The 21,371-nt window shown below is 40.4% G+C and overlaps 1 protein-coding gene across 1 annotated transcript in view; it reads left to right on the plus strand.

The window, feature by feature from the left end:
• The window catches only part of NT5DC3 (5'-nucleotidase domain containing 3), a 33,662-nt gene that overhangs the window by 6,055 nt on the left and 6,236 nt on the right, over window positions 1-21,371 (plus strand). Inside the window, exons 3-12 of the mRNA XM_031940844.1 lie at window positions 969-1,024; window positions 2,297-2,387; window positions 3,533-3,670; window positions 4,884-4,944; window positions 7,222-7,324; window positions 7,428-7,529; window positions 12,919-13,000; window positions 14,593-14,679; window positions 16,118-16,258; window positions 20,700-20,764. Coding sequence (XP_031796704.1) covers window positions 969-1,024; window positions 2,297-2,387; window positions 3,533-3,670; window positions 4,884-4,944; window positions 7,222-7,324; window positions 7,428-7,529; window positions 12,919-13,000; window positions 14,593-14,679; window positions 16,118-16,258; window positions 20,700-20,764 — 926 coding nt within the window. The remainder of the gene's footprint in view (window positions 1-968; window positions 1,025-2,296; window positions 2,388-3,532; window positions 3,671-4,883; window positions 4,945-7,221; window positions 7,325-7,427; window positions 7,530-12,918; window positions 13,001-14,592; window positions 14,680-16,117; window positions 16,259-20,699; window positions 20,765-21,371) is intronic.

Here is a 21,371-nt window from a genome sequence, read left to right on the forward strand (position 1 = left end):
TTCCATATTTGCAGATAAAGGCCCTGAGGCTCAGAGAAACAGAATGACTTCTGTGAGATTACAGAAGGATAATCACAGAGGGAGAGCTTGAGAGAGCCTTGAGAACATTTTACAAATGGAGAAACTGAGGCATTCATAGTTTTTTTTTTTAATGAGCACAATTTTATTTGATCTTCATGGCAGCACCATACTGATAGTATTAGATGAATTCTCATTCCTGGGCTCAGAAATGTTAAATGGCTTGTTCAGGTTTACAAAACTGATTAGAAGTATAGAAGGGCCAGAGGATCTAAGATCATGACCTGGAACTAGAAGGGACCAACCCCATCATTTTAAAGATGGGAAAACTGAGGCACAGAACAGGCTCCTAGGATTATATCTAGATGTAGATCTGGAAAGGCCCTTAAAGCCCTGTTTCCTCCCATTCACAAATGAGGAAAATGGAGATCCAGATGAGGGAAAAGTATCTTTAATGGTAAAAATCAATATGCATATCTTATCAGAAGCTTACTAGCTTCTTGCTAGCTGTGTGACCCTAGGCAAGTCACTTAAGTTTGCCTCAGCTGAAAATTGAGGATAATAATAGCACATACTTCCTATGCTTATTGTGAGGGTCAAATGAAATAAACAGTGCCTGGCACATAGTAGGTACTATATAAATGTTGATTTCCACCCTCCCATCAGATGCAGATAGTTTAGTTCTTTACTTGAGAAAGATAATGATTATGTATTAGTAATGATACCCAATTACTTGTCCATCCAAGACAAATGCAATTTTTTTCCAGTAAACTTGGACATAATTCTGAATTATCTTTGTTTTACTTTTAGTTTATGGAATAAAACAAGTATTTCTATAATTTAATAAAAAAGATGATTGGACAAGAAACTGCAAATCCCTTATGTACAAGTTGCTAATGCCTTTTAAATATATAATAAAGTTACCATATAAATTATGTCTGTTTTTAAAGGCCATATTGATGAAGATTGATGCTTTTCATTATATCCAGCTGGGAACTGTGTACAGGTAAGATGAAATGTACATTCATCTCTAATGTGTGTCATGGACTTTCTTCCAAAGCAGTTGTTCCCATAAAGGCCTCTATGAGTATTGCTCCAGACCAATGTCCTTGTTGCGTAGTATTTCTGTTTGGCTAGCTCTGGGAGCCTGGATTTCATCACTATGGATACACCAATGGTGTTGACTTTTTGTCTCGTCCCATCGCACTTTCTTGCCTCTGGAAGAGAGAGTAAGGCTTATGATTCTGTGTAACTCTACCTCATTTTGATTGATTCACGTGTATATCAGGATATTACTCTAGTGATATCATTGGACCCCTCTGAAAATGAAGGATGAAAAACAACAATCCCCTTCACAGATGCTGGTTGCCATCCCTCTACAGCTTGGTATAGAATCCTTAGGAGTAGCTGAGGCTGAATGATCCATCATCCCTCTCTGGTTCTCCAGGTGAGGAGGATCACTGTACCTTTCTTAGCCTTCCAGTTGGATGGTCTGGCTTTGTATTCTAGTGTGGGAAGAGGAGCTGTCCCAGGTCCTGCCCTGCTTGTGCAACTTGGGAGAGCATGGCCTTAATGGTACCACAGAAAGAGAGCAGGCTGGTAAGGACCTTGGAGGCCATCCAGTACAGCCCCATTCATGTTACAAATAAGGAAACTGAGGTCCACTGAGGGGAAGTGTCTGGCCTGAACTCATACCTCAGTATGAGCAATACTCTGCTCTGAATACCGGCTCTTGATCTGTTCATATTTCTCCGAGGTCTCTGAATCTCTCCCTTTCCTTTCCCCTCCCACCTTCTTTTGGGGGCCTGTGATCTCACTGATGTAGGGAACTCTCAGGAAGGAAATTTCCTGTCCTAATACCTTGGTACCTGCTCTGCAACTTCATTCTGGAGAGCAGTGAAAAGTTAACTAACTTATTGTGGGATACACAGTTGTTATATATTATAGGAAGGATTTCCATCCGGGTCCTTCTGACTCCCAGCTAGCTCCCTAGATACCACATCAAGCTGTCATTATAAAAATCACATTTTTAAAAGATATAAAGCCTCAGTCTCCTTGAATAAACAAGTAGCAAGTGGTGCCTTCTCTTCTTATTACAGATGGGGAAATTGAGGGACTGACATTAAATCATTTCATGTTACTTGGTGATGGGTCTGGGGATGGAAATCCTTTCTTGTATAGCCATGTGGGTGATCCAAGAGGCACTTAGGGTTCTCTTCTGATTTGTTAGAAATCTTTAACCATGCTCTCACTGAACTGTGTCCCCTTTTACTTCCAGAGGGCTCACTGTCGTCCCAGATGAGGAAGTCATTGAGATGTACGAAGGCTCCCATGTCCCCCTGGAACAAATGAGTGACTTCTATGGGAAGGTAATTTGGAATAAAGATTGACTTTTTTCTGTCTTAGAAACACTTTCTGGCAAACATCAGTAATGGAATGTCACTTCTGCCTTTGGAGAATCAACCAGGAGAAATAGTGTCACCCTGTTTACCTCAGTTTCCTCTTCTGTAAAATGAACTAGAAAAGGAAATGGCAAATCCCTTCAGTGTTTCTGCCAAGAAAACTCCAATTAGGGTCACAGGCAGGCAAGACTGAAGTGAACGAATAGCAAATAACAGATGAGTTAATATATTCATTAGCTATAGAGCAGAAGAAGTCATCAGATGTCACTTTGGGGACTTGGGAAGCCAATAAAATAAAAAAAAAACTTTAAGACCCTCCTTGCTCTAAACTTCCTTGTTTTAGGATTACCTAAAGGTTTACCTGAGGTTGCACATATAGAATCATAAAGATGTAAAGGACCTTGGACATTATCTAGTTCAGTGGTGTCAAACAAATAGAAACGGAAATCGGGATCCCTGTGGACCACATATTGACTTAATAAGAGATCCAAATTCATTTTATCTGTGTTTTATTTCATTTTTAACTATTTTGTTAAATATTTCTAAGGTACATCTTAATCTGGTAAATAGAAAACAGAGATCATGATCTCTATGGGCTATATATTGATTTAAAAGAACACAAATTAACATGTTTTATTATATTTTTTATTATTTTAAAAAATATTTTGAGGTATACCTCAAAAAAAATCTGGTTTGGGCTACACTTAAAGTATAGTAGGCCTTGTATGAGACATTTTTAGTTGAATATCTTTATTTTTTTCTGAAATAATATTTGTAAAGCACTTAACCCAGTGCCTGGTACATAATGGTAGGTGCTGTATAAATGCTCATCTTTCCCCATCCCCTATTTTGCAGATGAGGAAAATGTGACCCTGAGAGAATGAGACATATTTGACATCAGACGGGTGATAAATAATAGAAGCAAGAGGCAGAAAACAGAGATTAAGTGACTTGTTGTGTATTTGTGTAGTTGCATAGTATACAACTTGGCAAGTTATACAGATGGGAGGTGGAAGAGCCAGAGACTTTGACTTTGAATCCAGCCTACCTTCCATTTTGTTGGGCTGTATCTCTCTGCTCTTATAAAGCTTCCGTTTCTTCTTTTCCCACAGAGCTCCCATGGAAACACGATGAAGCAGTTCATGGACATCTTTTCCTTACCAGAGATGACCCTCCTCTCTTGCGTCAATGAGTATTTTCTGAAGAACAACCTTGATTATGAGCCTGTGCATCTGTACAAGGATGTCAAGGTTGTGCCTGAAGCTGAAATGGGGGAATGGGAGCTGGGGGTGGTGGTGGAGAAGAGGCTGGAGAAGAGAATTAGTGCTTTGGCTCAGCTTGGCTAGGGAAATGGAAGCTTTTAACTAATGTTATGGCTTTGGATTTTAAAACATGTTCTTGGAAAATTTGGATTTCTTTCATTTGTTTGAGAATCTTGAGCTTTTTAAGAGATTCCCCTTACATCAGAAAAATTATTTTCTTGGTTCTCTACCAGCTCATATAAATCTCAAGTTTTGTCAAATTATTTTCATTGTTTCTTAATGATCTTCATATAGTATTCATATCTTAAATTCAGTTCTCACAGTTCAGCCCTTTTCTTGAGCTCTGCTCATAATTTGATACCAGGAGGATGGCCAACATATGGCTCTAGCTGTTGGGCCAAATTTGTTGAGTGTGTCTTTCTGGTAGTGATGGGATGAGAATGTATCACTGAGAGGAGGGAGAGAAACAAAGAAGATGAGCTTGGTATAGGGCAAAGAGTCAGAGGACATGTTCTGTCCTGCTATTTTCTTCCTTTATGACCTTGGGCAAGTCACTTAAACTCAATGAGACTCAATTTTTCTCATCTATAAAGTGAAAAGATTAGACTAATAATAACTATAATATTATATTATAATATATACTAAGTAGAGTTCCCTTCTACCTCTGGGTTGATGATTCTATGAACTGGATTCAAATTCTGGATCTTCTGTGTACTGCTAGTTTTGGCAAGTTATAAGCCTCAGTTTCCCCTTCTGTAAAAAGAACAAATTGGACTTGATGGCCTTTAAGCCCGGAGCTAGAAGGGTCCATGTCTCAAATGCGATCCTGTGATGTCTCGAATTGATTGTTTTTTTTCCCTCTCTGGTAACCAGGAAGCTGGTCTGGCTGCTGTCCAGCACTGGGAGGGCTCATGGGAGGAGATCAATCAATTGCAAATCTTCCCCCTAAGTTGCCATGTGGAGCATTGCTTTGAAACTGATGTACATCAAAGTAGAAGCTTTTTCTCCCCCTCTAGGAGGAGGTATTTAAGGAAAGGAACAAAGCTGAGAATGAAACTAGTATTTAGGCGCTGCCAAAATTATAGATGAGACAATAATTACTTTAGGGGCTGTTGAATTGGATTGTGATTCAAGCCTGTGTGTCTCAAAAGTATTCAATGATCTTTTTTTTCTGATTAAAAGTGTATTGATCTTTTGCCAGGATTCAATCAGAGACGTCCACATCAAAGGGATTATGTACAGAGCAATTGAAGCAGATATTGGTGAGTCAACTAGACTAGTATTTATTAAGTTCCTGCCGTGTGCCAGGCAGTGAAGGCTGGGAATGCAGAGAAAGGACCAAAAAAAGCCCCCTCCCCCCAGAAAAACCCAAACCCACCCTAGCAGTTCAAAATTTCACATTCTCTGTGAAAATGCCTTATTTTTTCTTTGCCCTGCATCTGTGGGTGGAGATGTGTCTTGTCAGGTTATCTGCTTGGGGAAAGCCCTGAGTTTGGAATCGTGGGACCTCAGTTTGAATTTTGGCTCTACCCCTTATTACTTGAGTGATACTGGGCACCTTGCTTCCCTTTTTTGAGCCTCAGGTTCTCCCTCTGTAAAGTTGGGGGGTTGGACTAGATGGTCTCCAGGATCTCTTGGGGGTCTAGAGCTTTGGACTTAAGATTCTGGATTTGGCGAGTGCCATGAGGACATGTTCATGGACACAGAACAGAGCCAGTTGGCTTATCTCATCTTCCCACCCATATCCCAGAGAGGGAGGGCACATCACTGTAATAGCAGCTGCTATTTTGTCAGCTGAGTCTGATGCAATGGGTGCCCTTGACTAGCACTGGGGAGATGATGTCATTTCCACTTTTTCCAAGGTGGGTACCATGTTTCCCCTCCCCCAATGAGCCTTGTCTTTTCTAGGCTAATCTCCTTGTAATTACAATTTGTGTGAGCACCGTGGCAGAGGTAATCTTACTGGCTTTGGAACCAGGGAGCCTTGAATACAAATTTTCCTTCTTGACGTGCCCTGGCTGTGTGATCCTGGACAAGGCCCCTAACTTTTCAGTGCTCTGGACAGCTCTATGAGTATCTAAGAAACAGAGAAAGTCCCAACCTGTTGGTAGAGAGAGTTTCATCACCTACAAGTTTTCTATAGCAATGATCTCAGCTCCAGATCCTATCCCCATCATACTTAATTCCCTCATTTGTTCTATAGTCATTCCATGTTTGTCCACCCAGCTAGATGAAATGTCTTATACTTTTTGTGTGAGCTCCTTTTCCTTTCCCCTTCCTGCAATATTTTGACCTGTGCTAGGGACTTAAACATATTAAAAAACATTCTTGTTAAAATTACTAGTAGATATTCAGGAAGTTCCTTTTGAGTTATAGGTCATAGATTTAGTATAAGAAGAGAGCTTAAAGACCAATCAATCAATAAGTATTTTTGAGCACCTATAATGTACTATCCCTTGGAGGTTCAAGGAAAGGCAAAAATAGGCTTTACCTGCAAGAAGTTCAGATTCTTACAAGGGAGACAGCCTGTGAATAGCTTTGTACAAAGAAGAAATATATAGGATAGAAAGGAGGCATTTGATCCCTTTGGAAAAAGGAATTCTGATTCTGGTGAAAATTCATCCATCAAAATGTTTTTGCTCATCTTTGCCTGACGGAATCAAGCTTATGAGAGAGTTTATACTGGATCAAAGTATAGCTTGTTTTATGAAGATGAGACTTTGAGAATTTTAGGTATATAAGAAGGAGCTTAATGATAAATCTACTACTTGTGTGACTCTGGGCAAGGGGATTGAGGAAGGATTCTTACAGAAAGTGAGATTTTAACTGAGACCTAAAGGAAGCTGGAAGGAAGCACAAAGAAGGGGAAAACTCCAGGCGTGGGGGCCAGCTGGTGAAAATGCTCAGTTGAGTAATGGAGCACCATGTTTTAGGAACAGCCAAGGGTTCAGTGTCACCAGAAAATAGTAATCTTGTGGGGGGAAGAGAGCACAGAAAGGTAAGAGGGGACCAGCTTGTAAAGGACTTTAAAAGCCAGATGGAAGGTTTTATGTTTGATCCTGGAGGCGATAGGAGGCCAGTGGTGTTCAGTGGTGTGAGATCTGCGTGTGTGTGTGTGTGTGTGTGTGTATGGTGAGTGAAAGAACCTGGAGTGAGCAGAGATTGAGGCAGAGAGACCAAGCAGAAAGTAATTTCCAGATGGTGGCAGGATTAGTGTTAGGGTGCAGTCTATTCATTTTCTAGATGAGTTTAGAGGTCACAAGATTAAATGTTTCACCTAGGGTCCTATAATTAATAAGTATCTGAGGTAGGATTTCAATCCCAAGTTTTTTTTTTATTTTTCAAATCTAATACTCTTATCCATCATTCCATGCTGGTGAATTTAACATCTCTGAACTTTTTCTTTCTTTTTTTATCTGTTTGTCTCTCCCTCCTCTCCCCTCTCTGTCTCTCTGTTTGTCTCTCTGTCTCTCTGTGTCTCTGTGTGTCTCTCTCTGTCTGTCTCTGTCTCTCGTTCTGTCTGTCTGTCTCTCTCTCAGAGAAGTATATCTGCTATGCTGAGCAAACCCGTGCAGTGCTGGCCAAGTTGGCGAATCATGGCAAGAAGATGTTCCTTATCACCAACAGCCCCAGCAGCTTCGTGTAAGTCGGCTGTTCGGTGGCAGAGTCCAGTTTGTTCCAAAACTTGAAAATGATCCACCAGAATGCCCTTAACATCGCACTAATGTGACTTTGAATGCTCTAGGGACAAAGGGATGCGCTACATCGTTGGGAAGGACTGGCGGGATCTCTTTGACGTGGTCATCGTTCAGGCTGAGAAGCCCAACTTCTTCAACGACCGGCGGAGGTAAGAATTTCTTTTCTCAAGAGATGGATTTTGCTCATTTACTGCTAGGTGAGGGCTACTCTGGGGGATGTCTTTTGGTGAAATTGACTGATGAAATCACAAGCATCCTATCTTATAAATGTATTTTTTAATTCTTTTGGAAAAGGAATTCTGAGATTGGTGGAAACTCATCCATCAAAATGTTTTTGAGCTTCTCTTTGTCTGGCAGAGTCAGGCTTCTAAGAAAATTGCATAGAGGAGATCAAATCTAGCTTGTTTTGTGAAGAGGAGACATATAGAATCTTAGGAGTATAAGAATCATCTTAATGACAAATCTACTAGCTGTGTGGCTCTGGGCAAGTCCCTTAGCCCTGTTTGCCTCATGAATTGGAGAAGGAAATGGCAAATCACTCTGGTATCTTTGCTGAGAAAATCCCAAATGGCTATGACTGAAATCTCTCAGCAACTAGACAATGTCTAGTCCAATTTCCCATCCATTGTGGGAATCCATATATACAACAGAGTCTCTTTAAATGCTTCCAGTGACAGGGAGCTTAGTCCTGACATTATTTTGACTACCTGTTCCCTCTTCTCTCCTCCACCCCACCCCCCGTTCTTCCCTCTACCCCTGTTCTCTCCCCCTTTCCCCCGTTCTCCCCCCCCATTCTTCCCCCCTGTTCACCCCCCATTTCCCTCACTATTCTTTCCCCCTTCTCTCCCCCCCTTCCCCTATTCTCCCCCCTACTTCCCTGTAGTTTTTATACACTGGTGTTCTCTAGCCAACCTTTCTGAGCCTCAGGCAATGGTTTGCAGGCTTATCTAATATGCTGGAGGTTGTTCTCTTTAATGGCTGATTGGCCATTAAGATCCCCGAAAGGAGTCTCCCCTGATGAAATCACTCATCCTTGACAGATTATTATGGCATGGCCTCCCAGGTATTATAGTCCTCTTGGAGAATGAAGGACAAACAATGACAATGGAATGACATTACATTTTCTTAGTTCTGACCTTGAAACCCATCTTTGCTCTTCCTCATGGTGAACCTTTATAAACCTGAGAGTATCTGTGATGGCTTCTTTCTGCTCCTTGGTCTTAATTCTTCTGACTGTTTCTCACATGGCATCCTCTTAAGCTTTTCCATCATCCTGCTTATTCTCTTTTGTGTACAGACCCTATTTTGTGAATGCTCTATAGATTTGGAGAGTTTATACCCTGGTACTCTGACTATGAATGGTGGCTATGAACGATGGCAGATAGAGCTCCAGATTTGAAGATGGAAGCCCTGGGTTCTGATCTCAGCTTGGACACTTACAGCCATGTAACCGTGGTCAAGCTCTGATTTTTTAAAAAATCATTATATGGATAAAATATCCATATCCAATAAACATGTAGTACACAATAATAAATAGAGAGTTGTATGATCATGGACAAGCTAATAAACTTCTCTGATTTCCCATCCGTATAATGAGTATGTCATGAGTTACTTCTGAGTGGAAGCTAGACAATTGCTTTGGGATTGGGTAGACCTGTGTTCAAATTCTGTTCCTGATACCTACTGGCTGAGCCTGCACAAGACACTAGGCAACTCTAAGACTTATGAACTTCAGAGAAGGTGCCATCTTGCATTGAAAGAGGGAATTTCCATCGCTGGGAGTTTCTTAAACTTTTGCAGGGTTAGAATCTCTGAAGTTTAAAGGAGTATAATAGAAATGCAAGCATGGTACTTTTAGGATAGGGATAGATAGGGATTGTATCTGTGATTTCATTCATCTAGGAAACTCCCAGATGAGGACATTCCTTTTACTGATGCAGTTTGGCACTTTCTACTTGGAGTCTTAGAGAGTTGTCCAGAATACTCAGAGGTTAAATGACTTGCTCAAGGTCACAAAATCTGAATGTATCAGAAGCAGATCTTGAATTCAGGTTTTCCTGGCTCCAAGGCCTGCTTTCTCTTCCTTACACCAGGTGCCTCTCCCAGAGTTCTTTTTGCTACTAATCAAGAAGACCTTGGGGCTATTATCTCTCTTGTTCCGGACATTATGTTTTATAAATGCTGCCTGTGTTTGCAAGTTCTTTTTTAGCTGACATCACGTTGGGGGCTTGTGTAAAATTGACAGTCATTTAAAATTTTTGGTTTAGTTTCTTTATGTGAACTGTTGTTTAATTTCCCTTCACATATGCTCCTGTGGCTTATTTTTAAAAAGTGCTTTCTTGAAAAGGAAAAGTGTTTTTGAAATTCAAAACAGAGGTTTTATTTTTCTCATATTTCATCATCCTGCTTTCAGCCCATCCTTCCAGACTCTTGAAATATTTTTGAATCCTGATTCATTAAGCATGTGAGCTCTGTCCCCTTCAGCTTTGTCCTCTGCACAGATGAGGAACATGTCTTCAAGGCCCTCATCTAAATTGTTGAGAAATACATTGACTTGTACTGAGCCATCAGTGCAAAACTGGCAAAGAGTGTTCTGCTTTTGTCTGGGTTTCCTAAACACATAGTAGGTGGTTAATAAATTCATATTAGAATGCAGGGATAATTTTTTCTTTTTCTCTCTAGTGGCTAGCCCAGAGCTTGGCACGTGTTATTGTTCAGTCATGTCTGACTCTTTCTAACTTCGTGGACTATGATGTTCGTGGAGATTTCTTGGCAAAGATACTGAAAGGGTTTGCCATTTTCTTCTCCAGCTCATTTTATAGAAGAGGAAACTGAGGTAAACAGGATTAAATGACTTAAGGGTCATACAACTGTGTTAAATGTCTGGATTTAAAAGTCAGATTTGAACTCGGGTCTTCCTGATTCCAAACATAACACTCTATCTACTGACCTATGAAATTGTCTCCTATGGTATACAGTAAGTGCTTAATGAATGCTTGTTGGAATGTAAACTTCTTGAAGGCAAGATCTCTTTTGCCTTTGCTGTATATTTTCAGTGGCCAGCACAGTATTTAGCGCATAGTAGGTGCTTAATAAATGCTTGTTAGAATGTAGGTTCTTTGAGGGCAAGAACTCTCTTCCTTTTGCTATATATATCTCCAGAGACTAGTATAGTGCTTGGCACATAGTAAGTGCTTAATAAATGCTTATTGGAATATAAGCTTCTTGGAGACAAGAACTCTTGTTTTTGCTATGTATCTCCATGGCTAGCATTACTTGGTGCATAGTAGGTACTTAATAAATGCTTGTTAGAAAGTAAGCTTCTTGAGGGCAAAGACTGTCTTGTTTTTGTCTTTGTATTTTCAGTGGTTAGCATTTGGTACAGAAAAAAGGCTCTTAATAAATAATTGTTTATTGATTGTTGAGAGATTTTTTTCCCCCCAAGCCAACATTGACTCACTGATAAATTCTTCAGCCATTTAGGAATCTAATGCTGTCTATTGTCAGCCCACATTTGTCCTTGAGCATGTCAGGGAGATTTTGTTAAACGTTGGGTGAAAATCTCTACCCTATAGAATGAAGGTCTGAACTGTTTTGTTTTTGCTTTAGTGTGCCCCAATGCTGAGCAGCACAGTGTCTGGCATTCAGTAGGTACTTAAGAAATGTATTGATTTTTTTTTTTCTTTCTAGTCCATTTAAGCTGTGGTAACTCCATAAAACAGGGAATGTGGTTTAGTGTAGCATAGTTTGTTCTAACTGAATCCCTGCTGGCTTGTGGTAGCATCTCTTCTCTTAAAGTTCTCAAAACATAGGTTCAGTAATCTCTTCTAGCATTTTTCTGAGTATAAAACTTTTGTGGTTTTCAGAATTTACATCCTTCTTTCCCCTCTTCCCAGATTTCTTTTATTCATTCTCACATCACCATTCTCAGATTACAGTCCATCTAGCAGCTCCACTGGGGACCTAATTGGAACTGTGGAATTGGGCAAATAGCAAACTCTCTCCCTCCCTCTTTCCTTTCCTTCTTCCCTTCCTTCCTCTCTCCCTTCTTCTCTTCACATTGTGGAATTCTGGTTTTTTAATCTACTCTGCTATTTGCTTCCGTTTTATGGGAGAGTTCATCCCATTTACATTCACAGTTATGATCACCAATTCTTTATTTCCCTCCATCCTATTTTCTCTCCTGTATATACTTTTATTCTCTTTCCACCTTCCTTAGTAGTGTTTATTTTTGCCCCCTTCCCCCCATCTCTTAGTAGCACCATTTTTTGCCCACCCTACCCACTACATTATCTCCTGTCACCCCTCTCTCTTCCCCAAGTAGTGGTTTTTCAACCCATCCCACCCACTACCTTGTCTTTTATCATCCCTTCTCCCTTCTCTTATCTTTTCCTCTAGTGTTTCTGCCCCTCCTTCTATCTTTCCCCTCCCTTTTCTTTCCTCTTTCTCCTCCTACTTCTTTATATGATTAGATAAATGTCTATACTCAGATGAATAATTAAGTTATCAGAACTTTGGTTTCGTGTGGTTTTCAAGGGAAACTGGGAAAGCTCCAACAGCTTGCTGGCTTTACCCCCCCATCTTGACTCCATCCCAGAAGTCAGTAAGTGATTAATAAATGCTTGCTGAGTAACTGTTGAACCTGGGAAGTATGTGGATGGCAGAGCCTTCTCTGGCCTTCTATCTATGATGTTCTTCTCTTTGTGACTCTGCAGTGGGGCCAGGGGAAGAGACTGGCATTTCTGGGAGCCCTGCTTTGTTTTCTGTGTGGCAAAGAAAAGCCTTCCAGCCACCAGGCTATTAACCTTCTAATTATTTTTGGTGTGAATCTTAAGGACACTGTGTTTGTCTTCAAGAAAGACAAACAAAGGCGTTTCCACCCTCAGGGGCAGCTTTTTCTACTTGGTTGGTCATGAGTGATTCCTTCCTCCTTCATTTTCAGATTATGGAGGATAGTTCTGGGGCTAGTTCATGGAGATTTTAAATATTTTAAATACTAAGCACCATAATGTGTAGAGCATTAGACTCTGAGTCAGGAAAGCTTCATCTTTCTGAGTTCAAATCTGGCCTCAGACGCTTAATAACTTTGTGAACCTGGGAAAGCACTTATCCCTGTTTGCCTTAGGACTTGGTGGTCAAGTCCCTTCCAGCTCTAACCTTATCTTTTAATATTTTTTTAAACTTCTACCAGAACTCAGGAATGGTATAATATAAGGAGAGATGGCTGGCATGTTATAGGGAAAAGAATGTTGGGCTTGGAAATCAGAAGATCTTGAGTTCAAATCCTGCCCTAGACTTATTAGCTGTATGATCCTGGACAAGTCATTTAACCACATGAGACTGTTTCCTTAGTAAAAAATAATCGGGGAGATAATAGCAACTACCTTCCAGGATTGTTTTGAGATTCAAATGATATAACTTTTGTAAAGTGCTTTTAAAACCTGAAAATTCTATGAACCCTGCGAATTACTGTAAAATAACATTAAGAATAATAAAGCAAAACCCTGTACTAACATGTGATGATCCTTTTCTCATTAGACCATTCCGGAAGGTGACCGAGAGGGGTGTACTTCTTTGGGATAAAATCCATAAGCTGGAAAAAGGCCAGATTTACAAACAGGTATTATATAGGGTTAAGTTCCATTAAAAAAAAATAAACTGAACCTTTGTTTTCATTAGTATGGGGCACTCCCAGTACAGAATGGAATCTTGCAGGTGGACATGTAGTCTTCAAGGGCATTAAGGGACATGCTCAGGATCCCCCAACCTATTTATGTTAGAGGCTGGGATTTGAACAAGGGCTTCCTGATGATTTTCTGTCCACTTTCCCACACTGCCCCCTTCCTTCCTTTGTGAGTCAGAAAAGCAATCTTGGGGCAGTTCAGAGTTTAATCAATGTGTTTTATTAAGAGTTAATAGTGTTCATTTAGGGGTCATGGGACCCTTGGCTCTGTCAGTGACTGGCCGAATCATTCCTTCCTAGAGTCTATTTCCTCATCTGTAAAACAAGAGGACTGGACAAGATGACCTCTATTGTGCCTTTCAGTTCTGCATATATGACCTTATAATCCTGCTTCTGTTTCCTGAGCAAGTCGCCTTAGAATCCTGGATCTCAGTTTCCTCATCTGTAAAAATGAGGGAGTTGAACTAGATCCAGCTGAGGTCTCTTCACTTTAGAGCTGTGAGCTTAAGACCCTACTTTATCATACTAATTAGAAGAAAAATAAAATTTGAATTGTTGAATTCTGGCTTAAAATTTCACACTTAAATATATATTACTTCCATAGTAAGTAAGATTTAAGATGCCCTTGATAAATTTAAATATCCTTTTCAAAATAACTTTCTCATATAGTGTATCATTCAGCAAGTATCAACTGAATGGTTTCTAGCAGATTGCTTCTATTCCCTTCCTGATAAAGAGGGCATGTGTGGGCCTGGGATGCCCAGTTTTAGTATTATGTAATCAGGCTGGACACTAATAGTAAAATGAGACATGTAGGACTTTTTTGGATTTCTTAACTTTTTTTTGATTGGGTCTATAGTTTGATTTTGTTATTGTAGGGAACTCCAGGGCTAGCACTCTCTTCATTGACGCAGATCTCACCTGCTCTGCAATTTAGTCTGTTTTTTTTTCTTTATTAACGCTTTTTATTTTTCAAAACATATGCATGAATAATTCTTCAGCATTAACCCTTTCAGCACCTTGTGTTCCAGTTTTCCTTCCCTTTTCCCTATCCCCTCCCCCAGATAGCAAATAATCCAATATATGTTAAATCCAACCTATTGGATTCAAGAGGAAAAAAAGGAGAAAGAAATAAAGAAAGAGAAAGAGGGGGAAAAAGGAGAAAGAAAATAAAATACAAGCAAACAACAACAAAAGAGTGAAAATGCTATGTTGTGATCCATACTCAGTTCCCACAGTCCTCTCTCTGGCTCTTTTCATCCCAAGGTCATTGGAATTGGCTTGAATCATCTCATTGTGCAACTTAGTCTTAAAGAAGTAATTCCCTGGGGTACCCACAGGCCAAGTGACAGGACCCAGGGTCCCATTGTCAGAATATGTCAGAGGCAGGACTTGAATCCAGGGCTCTCTGAAGGCCTGGCTAGCCCATTGTCTACCCTGCTGCACAGTTCATTTCTATTGCTTTGTAAAGCTGCATGTAAATGTATCTATGGCCACATGCAATAACATTTGTATTTTCTCTCTTACAGGGTAATTTATATGAATTTTTGAAACTTACAGGATGGAGGGGGTCCAAAGTGTTGTATTTTGGAGATCATATTTACAGTGATCTGGCTGTAAGTAAGCTTCTTTCCTCCTGGTCTTGTGTATTTTTAGTTATGGAAAAGTGAATTAACATATAACAGTTGTCTCTTTTGGTGTTAATAGAATAATAGGGACCTTTGCTACTGGTTAAATAATTTTTCTTTTCAAATGTTGTCCAGTCAATTAGTTGGTCAACAAGCTAAGAACACTGGGGATACAAAGTCAAATTTGTAAGCATTAATTATTTATTAATTAAGTGTGTGTTGCTGGGTGGCAGAGCACTGAGACTGGAATCAGGAGACTGAGTTCAAATTTAGCCTCAGATACTAACCAGCTCATGTAACCATGATTGCCTCAGTTTCCTCCCCTGTAAAATGAGCTGGAGAAGAAAATGGCAAATCACTCCAGTATCTTTGCCATGAAAACTCCAAATGGGCCACAAAGAGTTGGATGTGATTGAACAATAGTATTGCCAGCCAGTGTGCTTAGGGAAAGGGATACTAAGTCAAAGCAACAAACATTTATTAGTGTCTGCTGGGAGCTGGCCCTATGCTAAGCACTGAAGATGAAAAAAAGGCAAAAATAGTCCCTGCCCTCATGGAACTTCTTTCTGAGGGAGCAATAACACATACATAAAGAAATATATACAGGATTCATGCAGAGTAGATGGAAGATAACCTTAGCAGGGGAGGCCCTAGAATCACAGTTCCCTATTTTTATGGACTTGGCCCTTAGATTTGTCTTGGATGGGACAGAGATTTCTTGGATGCTATGTGTTCTTCTGCAGATGCAGATCCCCCTTCCCAAACCCCAATCTCTGCTCAGTGCCTTTCTATCATGAGATTTTAATCTCTGATTTTCCATAAGGAGTCCTTACAAGGAGACCTTGGAGGCCATTGAATCTATCCCTGGTCCCAGTTTGCAGATGAAGAAACTGAGGCACCAGTTGCCCATAGTCTGTGGTGGGATTAGAAGCAGGTGTTGTCAGTAGCTGGTCAGTCTTTATCAGTGCTTTTGCTGTGGATGGATGGTGATGCTTAATGCTGATAGACCGTGTGCACTGGCCATCTGCTGTCCCAGCCTTCTGCCTCCTCTGATCCTGCTGTAATGGCTCATTCAATGTATCCGGCCCAAGCCATCATCAGGGACAAGCTGCAGCGGTGATGCCCACTGGGTCCTTTTGACATAAGAACACACATTTCCTTCTCCTTGTCTCATGGAACTTTCCTACAGTGCAACCTTGGGGGGGGGGGGGATCTGGGCAGCTGTAGCAGCTGCTGTGATTCCCAGGCCAAAACTTGCATGAGGGAGAACTGGTTAAAGCCCAGGGTTGTCGTGTTATCAATGAAATGTGATTCATTCATCCAGCTTGGTTAATAACTAACCGTGGCAATTAAGAAACCATCGAGCAAACACCGATCGGGGCTGAAAGAGGTAATGGAGCTTAAGACTCATGTTGGTTCTTGGCAGGATTTGACCCTGAAACATGGCTGGCGGACGGGGGCCATTATTCCCGAGCTGAGATCAGAGATCAAGATCATGAACACGGAGCAGTACATTCAGACTATGACCTGGCTGCAGACCCTGACTGGATTACTGGAACAGATGCAGGTTTGTGTGATTTCTTTCCCTCCCTTTCTCTCTCTCTCTCTCTCTCTCTCTCTCTCTCTCTCTCTCTCTCTCTCTCTCTCTCTCTCTCTCTCTCTCTCTCTCTCTCTCTCTCTCTCTCTCTCCTTCCTCTTCTTTCTCCTTTCTTCTACCTTTCCTTCTCCTTCCTCTTCCCCTCCCTTTTCCTCTTGTCCCTCTCCTCCTCTCTTCCCCTTTCCTTCCTTCTGTCCCCTTCTGTCTTTCCCTCTTCTTCCTTTCCCTTTCCTCTCTTCACCTCCTTCTTTCTTCTCTTTTCTCTCTCTCCTTTCTCTTCCTCCTCTCTGTGTCTTTCTCTCCTGTCTCTCTCTCTCTCTCTCTGCGCCTTTCTCTCCCTTCCCCCTTTCTTCTCTTTTCTCTTCCTTAAATCTGGAGGATTACGTCAGCTCAAGTCATTTCAGGTATTTACTGTTTAAGGTTAGGCTACGCCAGGCTTAGATCATTTTCTGGGCCTCCCGATAAATCACCGAGGATGTGGAGTTGTTTTTTTCCCTTGCTAAGACCTTCTCCAGCTCCATGAAAGGGCCTCTGAAAACCTGTTTTAGCTCCATCAGAAAGTCTCTTTGCTGTGGCTGACTGGCTATTGTGTTTTCTTATTTTAGAAAATGACGTAGCTGAGACTTGAGGGTCTCTTGGGGCCCTTCAAGCTCTAACAGTCTGTGCTTCAGCTTCAGGCTTCTGGGTGGTGGCCAGCAGGGAGATCACCTGCCTCTTGGAGGTGATGTCAACAATTGAATTTTCTGTGTCTTCCAAAGTGCCATCTCCTCTGTAAAGTCTTCCCTGATTTCTCTCTGGGAAAAAAAACAAAACAAAAACAAAACAAAAACAACAACAACAACAAAAACGCTGTCACTGGAATAAACTTTTCATTAGCTTTTTATTTTATTTTTACTTTTAAATTGCTTAATGTTACCTTGAAAATTTATCCTTTAGTTTATAAGCATTTCTTAAGTAATTCAAGGCCCTGGGGATATTGTCAAAAATGAAATGGCCTCTGCTGTAAAGGGGCTTTTATTCTAGTGGAGGAGCCACAAACACTTAGCTACACAGCAGATTTATTTGGCGTGCTGGGGTGGCGACTGTACCCATGATGGCATTGCCATAGAGACTCCTGGGTGAGAAAGATTCCCCTGCCAGTGCAGGTGGCCACTTTTCTGCAGTTTCTAGTCACTTGCCACGCTAACCAAATAAATAAATTGAAAAAAAGGGGGGTGGGCTAAGTTTACTTTCATCTAAAAATATATAATAAAAGAAATTAGCACTTATGTAGTATTTATAAAGTCCAGTCCTGTACATACATGAGCAGCCTTGTGAACAAGGTATTCAGGGTGATTATTCTCCGGAGCCATTTAACTGATGGAGCTGAGACTCACTTTGGTTAAGGGACTTATTCAAGCTGGAGAACCTCAAAGACAAGATTGAGACTAATTACGTGCCATCTAACACAGCTTTTTGTTTTATTCTGCCCATAGAGTGAACTTCTTGTAAATCCTAGGGAAGAGTGTGAGTTTCATTGATGTGCTTTCTTCCCCACTGTAGATCTGCAATGAGAGGAAGCTGACTTAATGGACTGAGTTGGCCGGGCCTTAAGTCCCACTTCTGACACATACTGACAGTGGGATTTTGGGCAGGTCCCGTGACCACTCAGTTCCCCCAAGTCACCTTCTAGGACCATAGTTGCAGGAACAGTTGCAGATTTGCATTGATAAGAGGGAGTTTGGGGACTCCTTATAACAATGAATTCAGAGGTCTGTACTTTTTCCTCAAAAATAGAAAAGCATATTTTAAAAATGCTATTTTTCATCCCATTGCTCTAATTTCCCAGCCATCAGTTGGCTGTATTATTCTTTTATCTCTAAGTAAAAATCCACCTCCTCTCGGCCTAAATGAGAACATGAGTTCTAGTTATACCTCTGACACATACTAGGCTGAGTGTCCAGTCTACTTTAGTTCAACCCTTTGAGACTAACAGATGTAGAGCACATGATGATTGGAGAGAACTTCCTCACAGACAGTTCCTTTTGCCAATGAAAGCTCTGGACTAGCTCAAAAAAAAATTCTTCACAGTTTGATAGAATCAAATCTAGCCCATGTAGTAAGTGAGAGAATAAACAGGTGAATGTGTGTATGTGTGAGAGACACACACACACACACACACAGACAGACAGACAGAAAGAGAAAGAGAGAGAGAACGAGAACTTGCATGTGCTCATGGATATGCATTAGTCTGTGAACATTCCAGATATCCCTCTCTCTTTGTAGAAAAGCAGACCTTTTGAGAACGTGGCTTCTCTAGGGAGCTAGGTGACATAATGCTGTATCTCAGAATCAGTCATTCTTGAGTTGGAATCTTGCAAAAGGAAATAGGTTTTTTTTTGTTTTAAAGCAACACAATGAGGCTGTGGATATAAAATAATGTAATTTCCTTGTGTGTTTCATAAGGTGGTTCTGGAAGAGGAATTTCAGCTTTTTTGCACTAGTCTTTGAAGACCAGCTTAGTTTTAGTTGTTCACTGAATGACTGAACTCCTCTAAATATTCAGACCCCAATATAAAGTAATGAAATTGATATATATATATATATATATATATATGTATGGAGAGAGAGAGAGAGAGGAGGATTTATAACATTTATTAAGTATCTAGTATATATTAAAGTGAAAAATAAAGAGAATCTGGCTTTTAGAAGCTTACATTCTGTTGGAGGAATAACTCGGGCATAGACAAGTAAATATAGTTTATATGTACAAGCAATTTCTGGTGTGAGGAGAGTGAGAAGGAGAGTGTGTGTATGGGGTGGCAGGTGGGGAATCTGATATTCAGGGATAAGTAAAGGCCTAATTTGGGAGATGCTGTTGAGCATCTTTGGTCTTGAACTGATGATGATCAGGAATGGGATGGATGACCTTGGTTAATAAAGTAGGTGACTTCTAGCTGGTGTTCCAGAGAAGGCTATTCAGCTTTTCGGTATTTGACTTAGATTTCTAAAATGATGTATTGCCTCCTCCTACCCACTACCCAAAAAAGAGAGAGGGAGTGGTGAGTCCCTTGCAATTCTGAATTCTAAGATTTTGTGACCTGGATGAGAAAGGAGGAATTCCCACAAATTTGGAAATGATGTTCTAAAACAATGGCAAAGATTCATTTAGAAATGGGGGCCACTGATTTATAGAACAAGGATCCTCTGGGCTGCCTATTGACTTAGTTTTAAAATGTAATATCTATATTTTATTTTGAATACATTATAAATATAAATATTTTACATTCATAATTATTATCATTTAGTAATGAGTGATTATTTAGTAATTATAAATGTCTCAATTATATTTTTTTTCCTGAGACAATTGGGGTTAAGTGACTTGCCCAGGGTCACGCAGCTAGGAAGTGTTAAGTGTCTGAGGAAAGATTTGAACTCAGGTCCTCCTAACTTCAGAGCTCTATCCACTGCACCATTTAGCTGCCCCCTCAATTACATTTTAATCTGATTTGGGTCCCCCTCAAGAGTGCTGGTGGGCCTAGTATTTGATCCCCCTTGCTATTGAGAGATTCACCTTCTATGGCCCTGGGAGAGAATGAAAGTGGGCTGGTGGGACCCCCTTGACTGGCTTTAAATCTTCCCATGAAAATGGAAAGCTAAGCCATTTGTTGTAAATGTGGCTGGAATGGAAGAGAAGAAATGGGCAATTGTTGTGGAAAATGACATAGGAAGTTGACAGTGTTGAAACACTATGAACTATAATTCCTTAAAAGACACATGGGACTGCTGATTTAAGCTGGAGGGCAACATCTTAAACTCACCTAATCTTATCTCTCATTTTATATAGGAGGAGCACAGGGGGCTCAACACTTTGCCTGGGGCTATAGTAACAGAGCAATCATATAAGCTCTTGGTTTCCCAGGCAACCCTAAGATAGAAGCTTCAGAGAATGATTTGCGATATCAGAGAGAATTTCCTTAACCAGGAATTTCTTATATAGATCAAATCACTAATCTAGACGTCATCCCTGTACTTCATCTGCTATCCTTAGCTTGTCCCTATTCCTTTTTCTTGGTTTCATTGGTGGGGGCCTTTCTGCCAATGCTATTCAGATTGTTTTTTATTCATTTTATCATGGCTCTATCACTTGTAGCCAAAATAAAATGCAGCACTCGGTGGCCACCCTTCTGGTGAAGAAATTCTGCATCCTTAGCCAGGCTGGTCTTTAAATGATCACAGTTCATTACTTGTGATGTAAATGTTCCATCTTGGGGGACTAAAGGTCCAGCCCTTGTGTTTTAGAGAACCTAGGGCTGCTTCCATGCCATCATAAGGTATCCCTAAAGGACCCCTGTGGAAGAAGTGGGAGTCATAAGAATATAATGATGAATAGGAAAGAAAGCACCCTAACAGCCACATTCTTGTTCCTTAGATTCACAGAGATGACACATCACAGATGATTTTGCAAGAGTGGAAAAAGGAAAGAAAGGAGATGAGGTAAGGTTTGGACCTTGTAATTGTTTAAATGTAGCCTCTCTCTCTCCAAAACTCCCCATCCCCTCCTTCCACTTGTCTTTTCCCCTAATCTGAAGAATCCTCATTCTTACCTGAAGAGGGCAATTGTAACTAGAGATGAAAAAAAAGTTTTATTCATTTTTCAAAAATTGATTTTCCAATTTCAATTAAATTTTTTTCATCACTGCCACTTTTCCAGGACTTCATTCCAACTCTCAAAGCTCCCTCCCTTATAACAAAGAAATTTAATAAGACTATGCATTGGACAAGTCTGCAGTGTATACCTCATTTCACACCTGTAATCCACCACCTTTCTGATGAAAACAAGTCATGCTTCATTTTTGGAGCCTTTCTGTATTCTGCAGTCTTTCAATATTTCTTTCTTTTAAGTTTTTTGTGATATTGTGTAATTTATTTTGATTATTTCATTCTTTACCAGTTCATGAAAGTTTTGGAAGATTTCTGGGGAATTTTTTATATTCATTAATTCTTATGATGCAATCATGTTCCATCACATTTGTTGACTATAGTTCGTCCAGCTGTTCCTCAGTCAGTGGTTCCCACTTTGTTTGGGAGATGGTAAAGCCAG

Source organism: Sarcophilus harrisii, chromosome 5 (genome assembly GCF_902635505.1).
Source record: "Sarcophilus harrisii chromosome 5, mSarHar1.11, whole genome shotgun sequence".
Taxonomy (NCBI): domain Eukaryota; kingdom Metazoa; phylum Chordata; class Mammalia; order Dasyuromorphia; family Dasyuridae; genus Sarcophilus; species Sarcophilus harrisii.